Source organism: Mus caroli, chromosome 12, assembly GCF_900094665.2.
Source record: "Mus caroli chromosome 12, CAROLI_EIJ_v1.1, whole genome shotgun sequence".
In the NCBI taxonomy this organism is placed as follows: Eukaryota; Metazoa; Chordata; class Mammalia; order Rodentia; family Muridae; genus Mus; species Mus caroli.
In genome coordinates, this window is record NC_034581.1 from 34,325,217 (window position 1) to 34,346,410 (window position 21,194).

A 21,194-nucleotide genomic window follows, 5' to 3' on the forward strand; every position below is an offset into this window, starting at 1 on the left:
CTGCACTTCTAATTGTCTGCTTCTTACTTAAGATTCTATAATTTGTATTATTTTCCATATGCCTACGGATGAAATCAGAGGGATGTGTCTTGTCCTATACATTGGTACCAGAGTATTGTTTCTCTACCTATCCCCACCTTATGAAAAAATATTTGCTTATTATTGTTCCCCTTTTGCTGCTAGTTTCGTTAGGCACAAAAATAAATATATTAAGAATAAGTATATTTCACAGTTTAAGAGGTTAAGTATAATAATAATAATAATAATAATAATAATAACCACAGCATTATGTCAACTGTATTTATTTTTGCCTATTTCTGACAATCAACATGGCCATCATGATCAGTATTAGATAGAATATTGTACTCTTTAATAAATTGCTTTATAATCCTGGTGAATTTCTGCATGTTAATAGGATTAAAAACAGAAAACCATAACTTCTAGTGTTATATTAACTTGTAGTTTTAGAAACATAAGTAGTCTTACATATTTCCATTGAAAAGATGAAGAAAATGAATAAAAATAATGGTGCATCTGTCATTACCTGAAAATGAATTGCTTGAAAACTATGCAAACTAAAGCAAATGCATTTATTTACTGTGCATTAAAAACCCATGTGTTATCTGAGACTGCTGTGTGAAACCTATGACTTCATTCATGACTTAGAGATAGAGAATGGAAGACCAAGCCAGTCTCATTAATCCACCACGCTAGATGGTACCCTCAGTAATCGGAGAAGTAAATGGCCACACTGGGCTTCATAATATCCTGTTTCAAACAAAATGAAAGGAAACAACAAAATACATCAAATAGGCAAATCAAACAAATCTCATTTATGAATACATTTATGAACCTTGAGAGGCTGAGAAGATGACTCAGGCTTTAAGTATATGTCCTCCAAGCTCATGGAACTTGATCCACAGTCACCACATAAATGAGAGGTGTTTGTTTACCTGTAACCACAGAGGTGAAGAATCAGATTCAGGAAGATGCAAGGAGCTTGCCAGTCTAGCTGAATCTGTGAATTACAAGTGCAGTGACAGTTCGATTCTTAAAGAATATGCTGGAAAACAATGAGAGAGACAGCTCATGTGAATTCCTAGCCCAGACATGTAGACACACACACACACACACACACACACACACACACACACACAGTCACACACACTTTTGCACTAGGTGGTTAAGAGCTCACTAGCATGTCTGAGGTCCTGAGACTGATCCTCAGCAAGAGACAAAAGAAACAAGTTGCAGAGAGAGATCCTTTAAGCTTTTTCTTGAACATCGATGTGTCTATGAGAGCACACTGAAAGCCATGCTGTTGAAGAATGTAGTATAGCCATCATTTCAGCTTACTAATGTGTTTTATAATGATAGCTCTTCAAAACATATTCATAAATATAAACATATAAATGTGTACATGATGACATTATCTGTGATAAAATACTTTTGAAGTTTAATTTATGTATTCCTGATCAAATTAATACACTATAGTTATAATTTTACTTTTCTTTTCTGTAGCTTTTTTTGTGTATTAAAATAAACAGGCCTACACTATAGTTTATAGGGGTGTATGAATATATATACTATGTATTTGCACTTGCTTCAGTTTTCTGTATTTTAAGTCATGAAAGTATTTAAAATCATAAAATCAAGACAAGTTAGGGAACTAGAAAATTTATATTACTCACACAATCTTTGTAACTAAGAGCTAAATGCAACCACTTGAGGTAAAAACAAACAAACACCACCCGTGTTTGTTTCCTGGGTTTGTTTTACATGACCTTTATATTCACTTTCAAATTATTTTTCTAAAGAAACACTATTTTTGAGAGACATAAATGTCATTGTTAATGGAAAGTAGAATTTGAGTGTCTTTGTCAAGCTTCCTGACATGTCAGACTCCACTTATCACATGGAGGGGTGCTGCTTATTAGCTTACTCCTGTGGCTTGTTCATTCTGCTTTCCTATATAACCCTGACCCACCAGCCCAAGGATGACAGCACCCACAATGTGCTACCTTCCACCAATCAATCACTATTTAAAAAAGGAATCCTTAATGCTAAATTGTATGGACACATTTCTCAAGTGAATTTTCCTCTTTTCAGATAACTCTAGTTTGTATGTGCATTTGACACAAGATTAGCCAGCACAGTCACCAAATGTAGCAACAATAGATAGATGTTGATAGTGAGGGCTTGTGCATAATGAATAGGCTATACAGGATTCAAGATGAGGCCTTTCTTGCTCTATTATATTTTCAAATTACACACACACACTCACACACACACAAACTGTCTTCACAAATATAGATTTAGAATATTAACAATGTATACTTCATTTTTTGTCAAAATTGTCTTGGAGTTTAATTTTATTCAGATAAACCTTGTGAATAATTATAAAGAGTACATATTTTACCACTCAAATTCACTTTAATTAGTCTTTAGTCTTTTGGAAACATTTAGTACAGATTGTATACTAGACAATATTCTTTCACTTAAAATATTTAAAATATGATGATGACAAATGTACATTCAAGCTTGCTCTTATTTTCAAAACGTTATCAGTATAAAGACAGAAATATTTATTTATCTTCAAACAAACACAATAATAACATTTTCGTTCAAAAAGTGTTGCTGAAAGTCTGTAAACACAAAAAGTAGATGGCCATCTGCCTGCTACTAAGTAGAGAGAAACAGAGTAGCTGCCAGCAAATGAAGATATTTGGACAATGATTAAAATCTAATGTTGATGGTGGCAATGGTTGCCCAAGTTTATGAACAGGCTAAAAGCTGTTTTATTGAGCTGCACATTTTAAATAGGGAAATTACATGGGACATAAATTTTATGTTCATAACAAAACATATTTGCCAAAAAAGTGTTGTGACCTGAAATATGTATGTTTATAGACTTTCCCACAATATACACTGTACACTGAAAGGAAAAGGAAATTGTGTGTCCCTTATAGTCTCCATATGTTACCTTTAAAATAATATTATGAAAATGGATGGACAGACACCTTAACTCTTGAAGAAACATGTACAATTTAGCTTTCTTTCAAATAAATTAGACAGGGTTACTCCCTTTCTCCTTTGTTCTATTTGAGGATTTTGTGTTAAAGAGTTGAGTGGATTACGTCATTTCAGGACCCTGGACTGGGCTTTTGGGAGAAGGGTTAGGTACAAAGCTGCATGACTCATGTCATAGTTTATGACTGTAATTTACTGTTTTGTGCTCCAAATCTGGAACTATGACCACTTCCAGGGTCATGACTACAATGCCTTCTATCATAAGTTAGAAACCATGATTTCTGCAGCTGGTTAAGCTTTAGTTAGTATAATTATTTGGAAAGTATTTAAAGCTCAGCATTATCTTGGATTTCTCTTTCCTTGAAGTAAAAAAAAAAAAAAAAGAACTATTGGTTTGTATTGTGTATGTAGTGTTCCTTGCATTATGAAGAAAATTAATTTAGAAATGTAGATCTCACTGGCAGGAGGTAAAGAAGATCCCACAAGTGAATTTTGTTGTTGTTGTTTTTTTGGTTTTTTTGGTTTTTGGTTTTGTTTTTGTTGTAGATTCAAGTGGACATTACCCTGACAAAATTTTAAGAAGAAATGAGAAGTAATAGAACTAATGTAATTTTTCATAGAAAATATTAATATTGCTAAAAAAGTCACAAATTGTACGTGTGTGTGTGTGTGTGTGTGTGTGTGTGTGTGTGTGTGTAGGTTAAGATGTAAATTATTTTCCTTACTTCTAATAGTGTCTATAAAGGAAAATACTGCCTAGGTTTGCAGGATTGAATGGGAAACACGATCCTTGTATGGCTGGCAGTGAAACTCGGAGACAACCTTATTCATGAGCTATTTCTCTTCTGTCAAATGAGGATGATACAGTCGACCTCACAAGGTTAACGTGAACATTAAGTGAAATGATGTGTGAAAGGCCCTGTAAGTGCTTCTAGCCTGGTATTAGAAACGCTCTAAATGAGACCTATTATTAGAGGTCACATCAAAAAAGATAAGCATTGAAGACACTCTGCAAAGCCTTGCAGGTGGTATTTGAGAATATCGACATGGCCACATGAGATGAGAAGTGCATAAAACAAAAGTCAGAGTTGCAAACAGATCTCTCAGGGAGATCCGTGCCAAGGAAGAATAGCTAGTCAAACTGCATTTGTTCGAATTAGTCTCCCTCGGGTGTTGTCAGACTAAGAATCCATGAGACACTCAGTCCACTAGTCACCCTGGTCTAATCCTTCTTTTCAAAGTACACTATTGTTACAGTTGATGTTTACATCAGAACTTTTCAAGTGCTCGTGATTTCATTTCAAAGGCTACTCTGTGTGATGAATCTTCTGTGTGAAGAAGCCCTGTTACATTGCCGTCAGCACACTGTGACCACTGTGATTATTGTGAACAAATATTTAATTTCCCTACAATGGACTTAGAACAGGGCAAATCATAAGATTCCTGAAATCAAAGGGTGGTGAGATAGCCCAGCAACTAAAGGTACTTTGATATGAGTTCCAACCCTGGACCTACAGGATGGAAAATTGAAAGCAATAACCAAAATGATGCTGTGATGTCTATATGTGTACCATAGCATGCACATGTGTATACACACACAGGCACACACACTATAAATAAATAAATAAATAAATAAATAAATAAATAAATAAATAAATGATAGATAGATAGATAGATAGATAGATGATAGATAGATAGATACATACATGCATACATACATACATACATAAATGCATACATACATACATACATCTATAGATACATAGATACATAGATAGATACATAGATAGAAAGAATGTAGAATTTTTTAACATTTGGAAAGTAACATGAAGACATTAAAAAATAGCAAGACACAATGTTTAGATCTAACTGGCTTATAATTCACTGGGCTGGCCTTCAATTCTATACATCAAGTGAAGACCATATTGAAATCACACAGCCATATATGCTCTGCCTTTTGCCAAAATACCTATCATGCTGATTCCAATTTCTCTTTGTATTCTGTTTATTCCTACTGATTGATAGTATGTTGACAGGAGGAATTCTTATTTATGGTGTTGGCAAATACTTGACAAAAATATGTATTTTGTGAGTGATTATGTAAACCTGATATATTAATCATAATAAGACAGACTTACATTGTTTCTTCAGTTTTTATGAAAGGGCAATTCTGGATATATATATAAATATATATCTATATATATTTATATATCTATATATATTTATATATATATACACACATATATTTGTCACTGACTAATACAAATAAAGGAAGATTAGCGATGGGTTCCTTGTGTGATATCTCTTTACATTTTCTTACATTCCGGGGATGCTAAGCTCACTCTCACATCCTTCATTGGTAGACTGCTTAGCCCCTGCCAATGTAGCCTGGAAACATTCCTGTTTACATCATTCACAGCATACATGGAAAGTTACTATATTGGTGTTCTAGTGCATTTGATTGTCTTGTACTTAATAAAGACACACACACAGAGACATATACATGGCCCCCCCAAACACACACATACACGTGTTCACAATATCTAGTGCAATTTCTTTTGGTCATTTCATACTTGAGAGCACAGTGAATATTTTAGAATATTTTAAATATTGGAGTATAAATGTTTTTTTCCAGGTCTCAGGATGAATAAGGGTGCCATCACCCCTCCACGTTCCTCTCCAGCAAATACGTGCTCCCCAGAAGTGATCCACCTCAAGGATATCGTCTGCTACCTATCTCTTCTTGAAAGAGGAAGACCCGAGGATAAGCTTGAGTGTACGTTTTGGTAATTCTGTTTATTCACCAAGCTGGAGTTTGGAGGAGAGATTGTGTATTGATGTAATTATACCTGCCTAAATTGTTTGTTCATTGAAATTAACTTGCTTAAAACAAACAAACAAAAAACCCCAGCAAAAACAAAACTCAAAAACCATAAAGATCTTTTGTCAGAGTCAAACAATAAAAATGTTATTATTAAATTTAAATAAAATTGTATCCCAATTGTATACATATATTTTATTAAGAAATGTTGACGTTTGATTAGCGTAATGTGAAATTCTATGTTAATCTGTCTATCAAATGTCTCCTAAATGTTTTATCGTCAGCTCTTTTGAGTTAATAAGAACTAATGTGAAACTTTGAAATGTTTGACGGGGCATTTATTCCCCTTTCTGAGGAAGAGTTTCTTCAAGCAGAAAGTGAAAATAATCCCTCTCCCCTCTTGTGTGCATACATACACACACCCACACAGACCCATGCATCCTAATTCCCCCAACACACACAATTTACACTCTGCTCCATGGCAACTTCCCTTCGCCATCATGTTAACACTGTCTTTGACATAGTGCAATTCCTCAAAACCTGATATATAAGACTTGCTTCTGAATAGTATTACTAATCAAGCAATATCTTTGTTTCTTTTGCAGTACTACAGGTAGGAAATTTCTAAGCACCTTTTTAATGCTTTTTAATAAATTGTAGTGACTGAGCTCTCCCTGGTGGTAACATGTACACATTGCAATGAAAGAGCATAGTCTTCAAATGACTGTAACTGTAAACCCCATTATAATCACAGCAGGTGATATATATTCAGCAACTAAATTAATCAGATTATAGTAAAGATTTAAATGAATTAAAATTTTACTACCAAAATGATATTAAAGATAATAAAACCATACTTCTATATTGCTTAATAAAATTAAAATTACTCTAATGTATTAGAATTGTAATTACAAAATATTTTAGTTAAATTTAATTGTAACTCTTTGATAAAACTTCTCACAAGGGAAGAATTTACAATGATTATTTAGGAGTTACACCAGCTTAGGATATGAATAAACCATATGAATATTATTCTTTAAATATATATTTATTATTCATAAACATTGAGTATTTGCATTTCAGGATTTATTTTGTATTCCTAAGAACGTGTAGAGATCTCTCTCATTCCAAAGTAAACAGTGAATTTCTCTTGAAGTGACAGCCAAAGGGAAAGTTTGCTCAGGTGTTGCCATTGCTATGTTTCTGATGATGATGGCCCCCTGATTTTGTGGCCATCACTCTGACTGAACAGAAAATGATTCAGGAATTTTGTGTCTTTACTTTTTCTTTTGAAATGCTTGATATTTTCCTATATCAATTAATCAAATCTACCCATCAACCAATTCCTCAAGAATTTGTTGTTTTTAATCTGTTCTCATTTGTACATTTACAAATTTCCAACATTCTTTTGCATTTTCATTTTCTAGACTTATTCTTGGTAAGTTGTACATTAATAGTGTCTGATGAACTGCATAGGTACTTTCAAGAGGGTTATGCTGTATTAAACATAAGATGTATAGGAGAATTAAAAAGAAGAAATGGTGATTTAGAAGGAGCAGAAGTGGAGGCGATAAGGAAAATAAAATAGTTCCTAGTGAAAGAGAGAATTAAATTTGGACCTTCCTTTGATGTTAGTTAAACGAAATATACACACTTTGGTTTAGGTCAGACATTGCCAGGCCTGGACACATAGGTTACTCAGTGCCCCTCGATGTGCTACCTGATAATTGGCTGATTAAAATGAATGGGCATGAGTCGCTACTGCTTTTTGCCCCAGAGCCTCATTACGAGGAGGGATGGAGCACACAATTTCTTCACTATAGTGACTTCTCATCACCACCACCACCAATTTACCTGAATGGACTGCTTTCCCCAGCATTGCTATATCTGAGTCTTTTTTGTTGATAGACAGAGTGACTACCTTGTTTGCAACATCCACGAAAAGAAAACATAGTCTACGAAAATGATGATTCTGACAACTGTCTCTTTCCTATCCTTATCCAATTTCCCCTTCAGTCTTTTTTTATTTTTATTTTTTAAATTTTTTGTCGTTGTGTGTGTGTGTGTAAGACTTGGCTCAAATTCACCACGATTATAAAGAAACAAACCATTTCTTCACTGGATTTTCCTTAAACCAGGTTTTATTTCTTTGTGAACACCTGCATTATTCACCTAGAAAGTGCACATCTGTGCTGGGGTTGGAAGAGGATTCCTTTCTCTTTCCTGGCAGCTACCTTTTAGCTGGCCACGTGGGTCCCATCACCAGACACACAGGCACATGCCTCCTGTGCTACAGCCTGTCCTGTACATTCACTCTGCCTTTCTTTCCCAGTTCCCGACCTGGCCCACTGACATTTGATATCTATCTCAAATTATAAATACTATTTCTATTGCCTAGTAGGACATCTTATGTTGACCCTTACGCCTTGCATTAATGAGAAATCAACAGGAAAGCAACTGAGAAGTGCATACTTGTCATTTAGAACCACCATGTCGTCACTGTGTGCAATCTTTCTTCTTCTTTTTTTATTAGATATTTTCTTTATTTACATTTCAAATACTATCCAGAAAGTTTCCTGTAACCTCCCCCCCGCTCTGCTCCCCTACACAGCCACTCCCACTTCTTGGCCCTGGAGTTCCCCCATACTGGGATATATAAAGTTTGCAATACCAAGGGGCCTCTCTTCCCAATGATGGCCAACTAGGCCATCTTCTGCTACATAAGAGACACGAGCTCTGGGGGTACTGGTTAGTTCATATTGTTGTTCCTTCTATAGGGTTGCAGGCCCCTTCAGCTCCTTGGGTACTTTCTCTAGCTTCTCCATTGGGGGCCCTGTGTTCTATCCTATAGATGACTGTGAGCATCCACTTCTGTATTTGCCAGGCACTGGCATAGCCTCATAGGAGACAGCTATACAAGGGTGCTTTCAGCAAAATCTTGCTGGCATATGCAATAGTGTCTGCGTTTGGTGGCTGTGTGTAATCTTAACCTGAGAAATTCTAAAATGTATTACCAATAGGCCCTAAGAGCCATTCATCTGGTTAAATCTCTTACCGATTGTGAATAAAGGTGATTGAAGCCACCATCCTCCTTACTTCTCAAAGGTCCATGACTTCTTAGCTACTGCATGATCGTTGTCCACTTGACAATGTATCAAAAGTGTAAGCTGCTACTTATACTTTTCCTTGCTACTTTTCTTATGGGAGATTTGAAGAGAACGAGAATAGTTTCTATTAGATAAGATTAGATTAAAAAATTTCTAGGTACTCAATTTTTAACTCCTACCTTTAAACTTTAATATTAATTGTTAAAAGGCAGATAACTGAAATTTGAAGATTGAAGAATTCCCAAATTAAAAATCACTAAAATATATACTTTGTTCTGTCTAATAATTTCTAGACAAATTCAAAGGCTATATGATTTGTATTGTGATATATTCAGCAACAAACATAGATAGCCTTTTTCAAAAATTTTTGAAAGTGAAAAAGTATAGAGATTGTCTCATCTTACATAATGTGCCTCTATTCTGACCTTTTAGTTAAATTCAAGTGTGGGCACATAACTGTCTCTATGTAAGGTAAAATGACATGCTTGTAAAAATAGATAAAAAGTGGGCTAAGCTAGCTCAAATTTGCATCACAGGTCCTCACCTTTGAAACATCACATTGACAGAATAATCTGAATTTGGTCTTATTTTATTTTGGCACTGAAACATCTATAAATCTATATTGGTTTCAAAATTAAAACCTGATAGTTAATGACCTTCTTTATGTTAAGGCCTGTCTCTACTTTTAAATGTTAACAAAATTAATCTTACTAATATTTGAGGTTCAAATGTACTTTCACCAATATTGTTTGGAAAGATAGTTTTAAAAGAGAAAGTCTTCAATGGCTTATCAAGTAGACCAACTTGTATTTTCCATGGACCTAAAGCCTGCCCCACCCTTATTTGATTGATTTCTCTCTTTCTGTATCTAGTGAGTTTTCCAATTTTTGCCTGTATATTTTACTTGAGCACTTGTGATATTTTGCATTTTAATTGATAATCTCTTCTCTACCCCTTATGAAATGTGCTACATTCTCTGGAGACATTATTTTAATGTTGCACTTTGAAGGCAGAGTTAACTTCTTGTTTCAATTTACAATTATTTTCTCCTTTTGATACCCCCTTCTCTCGTTCCATATCTAGCATGTATTTTTGCATCTTGTTATTCCCATTTTATCGACTTTTTCTGAACTTTTCAATATTTGTACCCAGGAGGAATTATGCACCTGCTCCTATTTCTAGTTTGAAATTTTTCTTTTCATACTGGGCCTCCTTGAATTCAGCTGCCAGTGGTCCCACAAGTCCTACACATTTGAGTCGTTTGAGTTGGTTTTACAAGCACTTTCTCCAGTACAGACAGAGTTACTGTGACCCTACTTCTGAAATAGAGTTGGGTTTATTTGTTTCACCTTGTTCTTGGTATTGGACTTTTTTCTTGGTAGTCTGTGAATTCTTTTCACTTATAGAAGTATTTTGTAGTATTTCTGCTATAGCATCAAATCTTGAGATGGCTACTGTCTACTTGGAGGTTTTTTTTTTCTTTTACTTACACCATTTTCTTCTCATTTATTGAATATTTGGGAGATTAACCACATGGTTGTATATGTTGAAATTTTAGCGAACCATAAATTAATAGATACACGTTTTTAAGTTTTATATCTTTAATGTTTGATTTTCTATTGCAAAAGAATACGAAGCCATAGTTAACTTGGTAATATTTGAAAATGTACAGTGATACATGTAATCATGTCTTAGTTGGTAGAATTCTATAACCATTAAGTGCAAGAATAATGACAGTGATCTAGACTGTCTCAGTTGCCAACTTCTCTGCAAACATGCAGAACTCAGACATAAAACCCTCCAGGAAATTATACAAAGTCAACATTCACCCTCACTTCCACTCTTCTGTTTTTACAGCTGTGTCATTCTCCTGTGTTTACCTTAAAAAGACACCTGCGGCTTCTTCCCTGATCTCCTTGAGGGCTGTGAAAAAGGGAGACCACAGGCCTTGGACTTCTGCTTTTCTTAGCTCACTAAGAGAGTCTGTGTTCTGAAAATCCTCACTTGATTAGTCTAAAGATGAGGTGCCTAGAGCGGCCTGGCTGTAGATCCAACCCAAAACCAAAAATGGAAAAAAAAAAGAGAAAGAAAGTAAGAAAGAAAGAAAGAAAGAAAGAAAGAAAGAAAGAAAGAAAGAAAGAAAGAAAGAAAGAAAGAAAGGAAAAGGTCGTGCAAATACTGTATGTACTACATGTCTAGGAGCTGAGGTCCCCCAGTAGAAAGAGTCTTTTATTATAAACTCCTGTTTCCTCTCTCACATTGTTTGGGATTTGTTGTAATACAGGCTTGTGTTTATGTACAGCTTCTGGTATGCACCTGTGTGTCCCTTTTCACTTGACTGCCACAGCAAATGTGATCTGATAGCAACATGAACACTCTCATGTCTGGGATAAGAAAACAGTCCTGTGGAGTCTAAATTTTAACTGATTTATGAAATTCACTATTGGTTGTTTTTCCACCTCCACTCTGCCCTTTCATATCCAGATGATGAATATTTCAAATTCCCCATATTTAAATTCATGACTAAGAATCAAAAATTCAAATCGAAGCAAATAAGGCTATTTCATTTTCCCTAACTACAAATAAAACCTTGAAAACTGTGTATCTGAGATTCAGTACTTTTATTAATCAATTAATTTATTTTCAGTTTGGCTTCTTAAAAAATTTGTACTTTAAAGGCATTTAGCATTTGTGTAGATAGATTTCCTTCCCTTCAGCACAAACTGAATTAAAAGAAAGAAAAAAAAAAACTCTACCTTAAAGCATCATGACCTTTCTCATATTTAAACTCCTTTTTCTGCCTCTTTCATTCTAGTTATGTTTCGCCTTTATGACACCGATGGGAATGGCTTCCTGGACAGCTCGGTAATTCTTTCCTTCAAACATTCTCTGAAAATTGCAAAATAGTTTCCTTTGAAAGAAGCAAATATGAACTTATAGTTATCATCACAGAAGGCACTCCCCATAGAACTTAAATCCACTTACACAGCATTTTTGTCAGCTGAAGAGACAGGACTGTGAGCATTCAATTCAATGGTTTTGGAAAAAAAATATCTACAAAGAGGTTTTCCAACATGTGAAGAAAACCCAGTCCTAAAACACAGCCTAGAAAAGCAGAAAAACTGTCAGTAACATTTGCCTTTAAAAATATTGAGTAAGCATAAAGAGTCTAAAGAAGTTATGAAATTGATTTATTTTGTATTTCCTCCTCCTGAAGTATTCTTACTCATAATTTCAGTAAAGAAAGGTAAATGAACTTACAGCTTGATGTGAGAAATCTCTTTAATGACATCTCTAATTTTCCTATAGCTTAAAGGAGAGAAGATGATGAAAGGAAAATTGTATATCTGAATGATAACATGGAATGCATAATTAAACGTTTATTTCACTTATAATATGTGGGAATAAATGGTAGTTTTCAGAGAAATAGAAATGAGATACACAGTACACACATCAGTGTTGCATGCTGTACTCAACTAACTATTCTGTATTTGATGAAAATATATTTTGCATCTCCAGGGAAAGTAGAAGCAACAATATAAATATTAATGTCAGAGGTGATGCAGGTGTGTTTCTAAGTGTGTGAATACATCAAATTTCATATTTTTGTTGCTGTGGGGTGCTGAGGATTGAACTCAGGGAAATACTGTGTAACAAACACTCCTAATTTTTACAATATATTTAACAGTGAAGGAAATGCACATAAGCTGATAATGCAAGTTAGCAGAGGGTCTTTCAATTCATCTGACAGAACTTGCTGTAACTCAAATAGAACTAAGATTTTTTAAAATGTAATTGCATATATGTCCAGTAAAGCCATGTTTCAATACTACTGTAAGTGTGCCAAGTTCACTAGACAACTTGCAGGGCTTTGATCTTCCACTGTGTGTGTCACAGGGTCAAGTTCAAGTAGTCAAGCTTGGTGGCAGAAGCACTTAACCTGATAATCCACCTTGCCCATATAGACTTTAACAAGGACATTAGTTAAGTTAAGCATGTCTTTCTGTAGCACTGCATAGAGTAATTCTTGCGATTCTCCAGAGAGAACAAAAATGCTTAATCCCTAATCCAGGAAGCAAGCACCACCCTGAGTTGATGCTGTGATGCACAGACTTCTGAGATTCAAACCTCAGTGTTTGCTTGTTTTTCTCTATGTACTGACCTTAATTTAGGAATATTCACCCAGGGTGAATTTACTCATTTTCCCAGGACCATTCATTTCTTCAGTGATGCAAATTACATTCTAATATATCTAATGCAGATTTGTCTTGTGAAATGTTTCTTTTTCATTTTAAATTAAAATGATATGTCCTAACTAGATTTTTAAGCCATGGGTTGGCAGCTGATTTCAGAAAATTCCGTTAAGTGTTTTTGTTTTTGTTTTCCTCTCTCACTCTTAGATTCTGGCCATTTCTAAGGGAACATAGGTAATCAATTGTCGCAAACAGTTATAGTTGGATGCCCAATATCAAACCCTGATTTGAGAATAAATGAGTTTATTCATTATTAATTTTTATTTGTATTTTCTTTTATTTTTAAAATTAAATGCCAAAGTTTCATTTCCACTTGGATTTTTTTCTGACACTATCTACTAACATCTGTATATTTCATTCAATATGTTTCAAATTTTGTCTTTTAAAAAAGGGGGGCTGGAGTGATGGCTTAGCTGCTAATAGCACCTACTGCTCTTCCAGAGGTCCTGAGTTCAATTCCCAGAAACCACATGGTCACTCACAACCGTCTGTAGTGGGATCCCCTGATCCTGTCTTCTGGTGTGTCTGAAGATAGCAGTAGTGTACTCATATAAATTAAATAAATATTTAAAAATACAATAAAATAACTTACAGTGCTTCTTTAAAGATGGAACAGTTCTACTTTCAGAAGCAAAACAGAAAAAAAAAACGATCATTTACTTCAATGCTGTCTGTGTCTCACCCAATTTAGAATATTTATTGATGATTTCCAAAACTCTGGAGACACGAAACATGCATTTCTTATAATAACACATAGTATCTTTGCACATCTTTACACCAAATCATGAATTTGGTCAGGTTAGCATGCCCATTTTACTCATGAGGAGACCTTCTAAGAGGCTAAATGAGCTATCAAGGTTATGTGCCTATGACCGAGTCCAAGAACCAAGGGTTCTATTCCTTCTATTCAGAAGTTCTAACTTCTCCAAATTATTGAGCAAAGGTGAATGGATGAGAGGTTAGCAATCACCACTGAGTTGTTAGCAGGAATTGATGTTAACCAGTTAGTAGTAAGTTTACTTGTAATTTCTGTGGCAAGAGTTCGAACCTGACATATTTCTTAGTTATATTTCTTCTTGGAGGAGGGAGTGCAGCTCTTATTTGTTTCTCAAATGATCTCTTGCATCCTCATCACTCAACCCCTTCTTGCCATTTTACTGTCTTTATCCCATAAACTTTGACCACATGTGACAGCGAGCCCAGTAGAAAAATCTTTCATGTTATATAATTCCAAGCCTTATCTTTATGTAAAACAAATGCTAACTACAGTTTTAAAATATGAGTTTTACATTATAAATAAAAAATATAAAGAAATATTTATTTTCTGGAAAGAGATAAAGAAAACTAAGTTTTTATTTTTACACTTTAAAACATTAAGATGCATTTAATCAAGTCATGTGATTTGCTAGCACTTCTTCAACGAGTTGAGATTAGGAGGCTATGAAATTTTAAACTAAAATTTGAGTGTCTCAGCAAATAAACTCCACAAATGCTTAGCTTCTGAACCTTGACTTCTAAACACCATTCTAGTAAAGTACCCAGAGAAGTGGCTATACAGTCAATATAGGTTCTCAATGAATGGAAATAAAAACAAACCCCTCAGTTGCCTGTCTGGGCTTGATTCCATCCACCAGGATGTTTGGTGTCTTGAAAAGAAAAATCACATCCTGTAAAAATACACATATGCTTTCAAAAAGGCATGACTAGAATAAAGCTGTGCCTGGTATTGTGGTGCCCTCTCCTGGTAAAGGTTCTCAGCAAAGGGTATGACTGATTTTTTTTTTTTTTAAGTTAGGCTACATTTTTACATACATCAATTATAAGGATCTTTAATAGTAACATTTATTTATAGAAACTCTTTTCTATGCTGTTAAAAGATATCTCCACTAGTTTCTGTGTATGTTTATGCATTTAGAAAATAGGTCACTTAACCGTTTAATCTTTTGTACACTCTGAAAAACAATGTTCTAAAATTCTAGGCTAACAAATCCTTTTCTTTTCTCTCTCTCTGTCTCTCTGTCTCTCTGTCTCTGTCTCTGTCTCTCTCTCTCTCTCTCTCTCTCTCTCTCTCTCTCTCTCTTTCTCCTCTTTCTCTCTCTCTCCCCCTGTATGCCCTCTCATCCTCCATCTCCTTCCCAACTATTCCAGGAATTAGAAAATATTATTGGTCAGATGATGCACGTTGCAGAGTACCTCGAATGGGATGTTACCGAACTTAATCCGGTAGGCATGTGGATGAGGAAACTGTTGACTAATCTATGGACTGCCTCTTTTGTTTTGTTATTTGGGGGAGGGGAGATGAGGGGCTAAATATAATGATATGTTTTTAATTTTTGGTTCAATTATTATGGCTAACCAAAGGTCAAGTTGATTCTGAATGGGATGATAGGGTTCATGTGGTGTTTTGCCCTTGGCTTTCTTCCTAACGTTATATTTTGACTAGTGAGGGTACACACATGGGGGTAAGTGGATGCTGCTGATGGACACTGCTACATCCATCCCATGCTACTGAAGATGCTGGTGTGTTTGTATCCAGGGTGCACTGAGCTGCTCCTGTTCATGGGTCACTTAGTGCCTGTGACTCCTGGGAGCCCTACTTTATTTATTCTTTAGATGGGTGAATTAAGAGCCAAATATGTTGACATTTCATGCTCAAAGCTCTACAGCTAGTTACAAACTCAGACAGTAAATTTTAGCCAACGTGTTTCAAGAATCAGTGCTTTTTATAAATGTTTCTAAGAAAATAAAGATGCCTTATTATGTATGAATTTATACAAAATTGCAGCATGATTAAAATGTATTGAAACATTTCTCTTTAGGCAGTTTAACTTTATATATAAATAATATTTTGGGTAAAATTGATAGGAGACAGTTGTTTTATTTTTAAAGCCAATTAAGTTCATGAAGTGTCTATGAAGAAAGCAATTCCGTTTTATTTAAAGGTCTGCATGCCATATGAATTTGAGTTTATTTGTAAATTAGCACCCACATTTAGATAATGCCTACCAAGATTAAAAACAGGACTCTGAAGCAAGAGCCCAGTCTGCCTGCCTCTTCTGTCTCAAATGAAAGGCTGCTCAGGCCTGATCCTGTGTAAACAGTGACACAGTTCTTAACCCGATTAAGACTTCTTCCAGTTCTAATTCAATGGTATTTCAGTTTCGTATGTGTTGTTGTGGAAATTTGCCTGCTGTGATCACAAGTGACACCTGTCATTAGCAGTTTTGCTTAAGAAATTCTAGGAATTAGCAACTGTGTTTATAATTTATGGAAGAATTCATCTTAATATTCTACTGAAATCACCCAGTTTACTAGAAGCTCTGTTACTCCTTTTCATCAGAAAAAAATTAAAATCCTATTTTACAACCCTGTTCAACTTTCTGTCTGTGACAATTGTTCATCTGCCAGGGACATCTGCTCATTCTCACGGCACTCAGTGAAGGAGGCCTTGTCTCCTGCCAATCAGTTTTCATAGCAGAAGGAGATACCCCAAGTTCTCAGAAAATAATATGTGGTGCCCAGTGCGGCACTAACGTAAGACAGAGCTGTTCCAAAGGAAGCAGCAGTTCTTGTTTGATCAGTTGACTATGATGGTTATCTACTCGAGATTTCAAATAACAACCATGACATCATTTGTCCTGAGCAATCTTGATATGGGCTTCCCATCTGGACAGTCCAAATAGTGGAGAATTAGAAAACCAAGGTTACTATGGACATTGTGTTTGCTAACACAGCTCACCATGCCATTTAGCCTACAGCCTCGACAGCTCTTTTCCTTTTAACTAGAGATGCTTTTTAGTTATGCACAAATAGAGAAATGTGAAAACCTGAGGTTGATAGAAATGAATAGGAAGACCAATATGTCTTTGGAAAGATAGTTTTCTATTGAATACAAGCTCTAACAGAGGATTTACTAAGCATACAAATTAAAGTATGAAGCTCAGGATGGTGGTACTCACTTGCAGCCCCATCAATCTGATGCTAAATAAGTTTCATCCTTCAGCCAACCTGAGCTAATTACAGAGACCCTGCACTACAAATTCAGAACACAGGCATGGGGTTGTTTCACCATGCCTGTTCTTTCCTTGTTCTTTGCCTTGACATAATCTTACTATTAAATCTAGTCTGTCTTCAGAAACCAAGCAAGCTCAGTTTCTTACTTGTTCATTCTAAGTCACTGAAAAATCCCCAAGAGGCATAACGCATTAGTCAGGTCTTATTCTCTTTTATCAAATTCTAAATCATTAATTTCGAGAATAATGAAACAATGATGTTGAGGTGTATTCTCTGTTCATGAGATCCTTGTGTTGTTGTGAAGAAAAACAATCTGACAAAGACACCAAGTGGAGAGCTAGGGAAATACTGTGTACACTTCCAATTCAATACCACATGTATAGCATCTTTTCACATCTGTATTCTCATGCTGCTTGAATGTATTTTCTAAACTGATTTAAATACCCTTATTGTTTAAAGACAACATGTTCTTTCTACTTTACAGTTTCTATCATATTTACCTTCCTGATTTAACCAGACTAGAAGTTTGTTGGCCTTTCCAGCAAACAAAGATAGCATAGTTGAAACTTGTGTATAATTTATATTATATACATTCCTGTATCAGCCAGAGGTCTTTAACTTATAATACATTTCCTCATTATATCCTTACAACCATTTAAAGTAAGGATCCATATTATCACCACACTATAAAGAAACAACTTTAACACAATCACACATTGTTGAACATTGCTTGCAAGCCATCTTCAAAGAAGCCCTATTAAATATGATCAGGTTTGGACTCTGTTAAATTGTTATAGGCAATTAAAAGGAGCTTTATTCCCTTGCTCATTACTACATGACAAAGAATTATTTGAGCTCTTTGCCCTGATGTTAATTTTTCCAGACACTTTCTGGCATATATATGAACTTAAAAGGTGATCTTGAAGAAGTCGTTAGAAACTACTTTCCCCTTTAAATTTAAAGTACCTTTTAATTGTTTCTTTGCTGATTTCTCTTGGGTGCTATTTAAAAGTTGCACACCTATTTCTAAAAATTCATCAGCACAGAAAGCCAAGTTCTAGAGTACAGGATTAGTAGACTTACTAAAGGACAGGTTTCTCCACTCTCACTCAGTTTCTAGTCACAGTCTGGTATAACCAGCTAGAGAAAGTGTTTTGTTGAATTACAAGGATTTAAAAAATCAATTCCTTGACTACTTCCCCCATCTCCTTTTCCAGATCCTTCATGAAATGATGGAAGAAATTGACTATGACCGGGATGGCACTGTGTCTCTGGAGGAGTGGATTCAAGGAGGAATGACAACTATCCCACTTCTAGTCCTGCTGGGCTTGGAGAATGTAAGCTTTTGCAATGGGGAGGGAGAGTGACCGGGTCAGTAGAATGCTCTTTGGCAACATTTGATGATCAGTTGCCCAGATCATTTTCTATCATTGAGCCTGTAACAAGTTTCTCAACTTCTAGTAATCCCATGGCGCAATTGTGTGAAGCACAAATAGAAGTGAACTCTGCTGTGCATATGGAAACAGGACACACATGGAGTTAGGGATTAGGAGTGGCTGCAGCTTTAGGAATACATACATTGGATTAAGGAGATGAGCTTTCATCTAATATTCATCTTGATTTCCCTGTTCTTTCACTGTCTCTCATCTTGTTCTTCAAAAGACCAATGGGATTTCAGGCATGGTCAGATGGGAGAAAAATTGAAATGCACATGGAAATTATCATTCAAATAATGGAATGAAATATTAAATATAAATGGTGTCATTAAGCATTCTGTTCTTATGCATATTTGTTCATTTTGAGAGCTCAGAAATTAGCTTGATGGTAAAGCTTGTCTGGTAAGTACAGAGATCCAGGCCTTGCCTCCTGTATTGTCAAAAAGGCAAAAGTCACAGAAAGATTATAAAAAGAAAAAAGAACTCCTTCCATGGGTGTTTTGTTCCTTATTCTAAGAAAAGGCAAAGTGCCCACACTTTGGTCTTCGATCTTCTTGAGTTTCATGTGTTTCGCAAATTGTATCTTATATCTTGGGCATTCTAAGTTTCTGGGCTAATATCCACTTATCAGTGAGTACATATTGTGCGAGTTCTTTTGTGATTGGGTTACCTCACTCAGGATGATGCCCTTCCAGGTCCATCCATTTGCCTAGGAATTTCATAAATGTATTCTTTTTAATAGCTGAGGAGTACTCCATTGTGTAAATGTACCACATTTTCTGTATCCATTCCTCTGTTGAGGGGCATCTGGGTATTATAAATAAGGCTGCTATGAACATAGTGGAGCATGTGTCCTTCTTACCGGTTGGAACATCTTCTGGATCTATGCCAAAAAGAGGTATTGTGGGATCCTCTGGTAGTACTATGTCCAATTTTCTGAGGAACCGCCAGACTGATTTCCAGAGTGGTTGTACAAGCTTGCNATCCCACCAACAATGGAGGAGTGTTCCTCTTTCTCCACATCCTTGCCAGCATCTGCTGTCACCTGAATTTTTGATCTTAGCCATTCTGACTGGTGTGAGGTGGAATCTCAGGGTTGTTTTGATTTGCATTTCCCTGATGATTAAGGATGCTGAACATTTTTTCAGGTGCTTCTCAACCATTCGGTATTTCTCAGATGACAATTAAAGGATGGACCATCTAAAGACTGCCATATCTGGGGTTCCATCCCATAATCAGGCTCCAAACGCTGACACCATTGCATACACTAGCAAGATTTTGCTGAAAGACCCTGACAGTTGTCTCTTGTGAGGCTATGCCAGGGCCTAGCAAACACAGAAGTGGATGCTCACAGTCAGCTATTGGATGGATCACAGGGCCCCCCAATGAAGGAGCTAGAGAAAGTACCCAAGGAGCTAAAGGGATCTGCAACCCTATAGGTGGAACAACAATATGAACTAACCAGTACACCCCGGCCCCCAGAGCTCGTGTCTCTAGCTGCATATGTATCAGAAGATGGCCTAGTCGGCCATCAGTGGAAAGGGAGGCCCATTGGTTGTGCAAACTTTATATGCCCCAGGACAGCGGAACACCAGGGCCAATAAGTTGGAGTGGGTGGGTACCTGAGTGGGGGCTGAAGGGTATGGGGGACTTTTGGGATAGCCCTGGACATGTAAATGAAGAAAATATCTAATTAAAAAATGAATAACTAAAAAGAAGAGTAAAAACAAGCAGTTTATGAAGAAGCAACCTTAGGTGCCACTATACCACGGCAGAAGTAAGAAGGTCCACATTGCTTGCTATGTTGGTTGGATTCCCTGTTCACTTTGCAACTTGCCTGTTTAGCAACCTGTTTGTGACCTTCATTAAGCTTATCCTCCTTGTTAGTTTTTTCTTATGAAGCCCTAATAAATCTCCTACTTGGTACATCAAAACAAACCAAAAAAAGAAAAGAAAAACACACACAAAGGAAATAGCACATTCATTCACCTTGAAAATAAATGAGTCAGTAAGCTTTTAGCTTTCTATGTTATACGTGATCTCTAAATTTTATGATAATTTGTCATACATCCCATAATTTTTATAAGCGCTATGCAAAAGTATAATGTCAGCAGGCTAGCTAGGAAAAACACAAAAGGAGAACAAGAACGTGCTAATGTTTAAGGTTGATGGTGGGGGAGTGCAGCTGTTCACTGATTTATGCGAAGACTTGCAAAAACACCGCCTTCCAGAAATTAATCTCAATATTTCAAAGTTGAAATTTGTATATTCTAAGTGGAATACGTGGATAATACAAGCATAGGCAGGAATCTGGGAGATATGTGTGGGACATTTGGTTGTCTGGAGCAGATGCTGGCCCACAGTGGGTCGGCACCTGCTTAGCATGCCTTAGACCACAAGTTCCAGGCCCAGTTTCACAAAAAGAAAACAGAGCAGAGCCGGGCGTGGTGGCGCACGCCTTTAATCCCAGCACTCGGGAGGCAGAGGCAGGCGGATTTCTGAGTTCGAGGCCAGCCTGGTCTACAAAGTGAGT

General features: G+C 36.0%; 1 protein-coding gene across 7 annotated transcripts in view; it reads left to right on the top strand.

Annotated features, from left to right (window-relative positions):
* The window catches only part of Dgkb (diacylglycerol kinase beta), a 710,085-nt gene that overhangs the window by 218,056 nt on the left and 470,835 nt on the right, over positions 1-21,194 (top strand). For all 7 annotated transcript variants that reach the window (XM_029484790.1, XM_021178688.2, XM_029484791.1 and 4 more), the window contains 4 exons: positions 5,666-5,806; positions 11,774-11,823; positions 15,360-15,434; positions 18,443-18,562. In XM_029484790.1, coding sequence (XP_029340650.1) covers positions 5,666-5,806; positions 11,774-11,823; positions 15,360-15,434; positions 18,443-18,562 — 386 coding nt within the window. The remainder of the gene's footprint in view (positions 1-5,665; positions 5,807-11,773; positions 11,824-15,359; positions 15,435-18,442; positions 18,563-21,194) is intronic.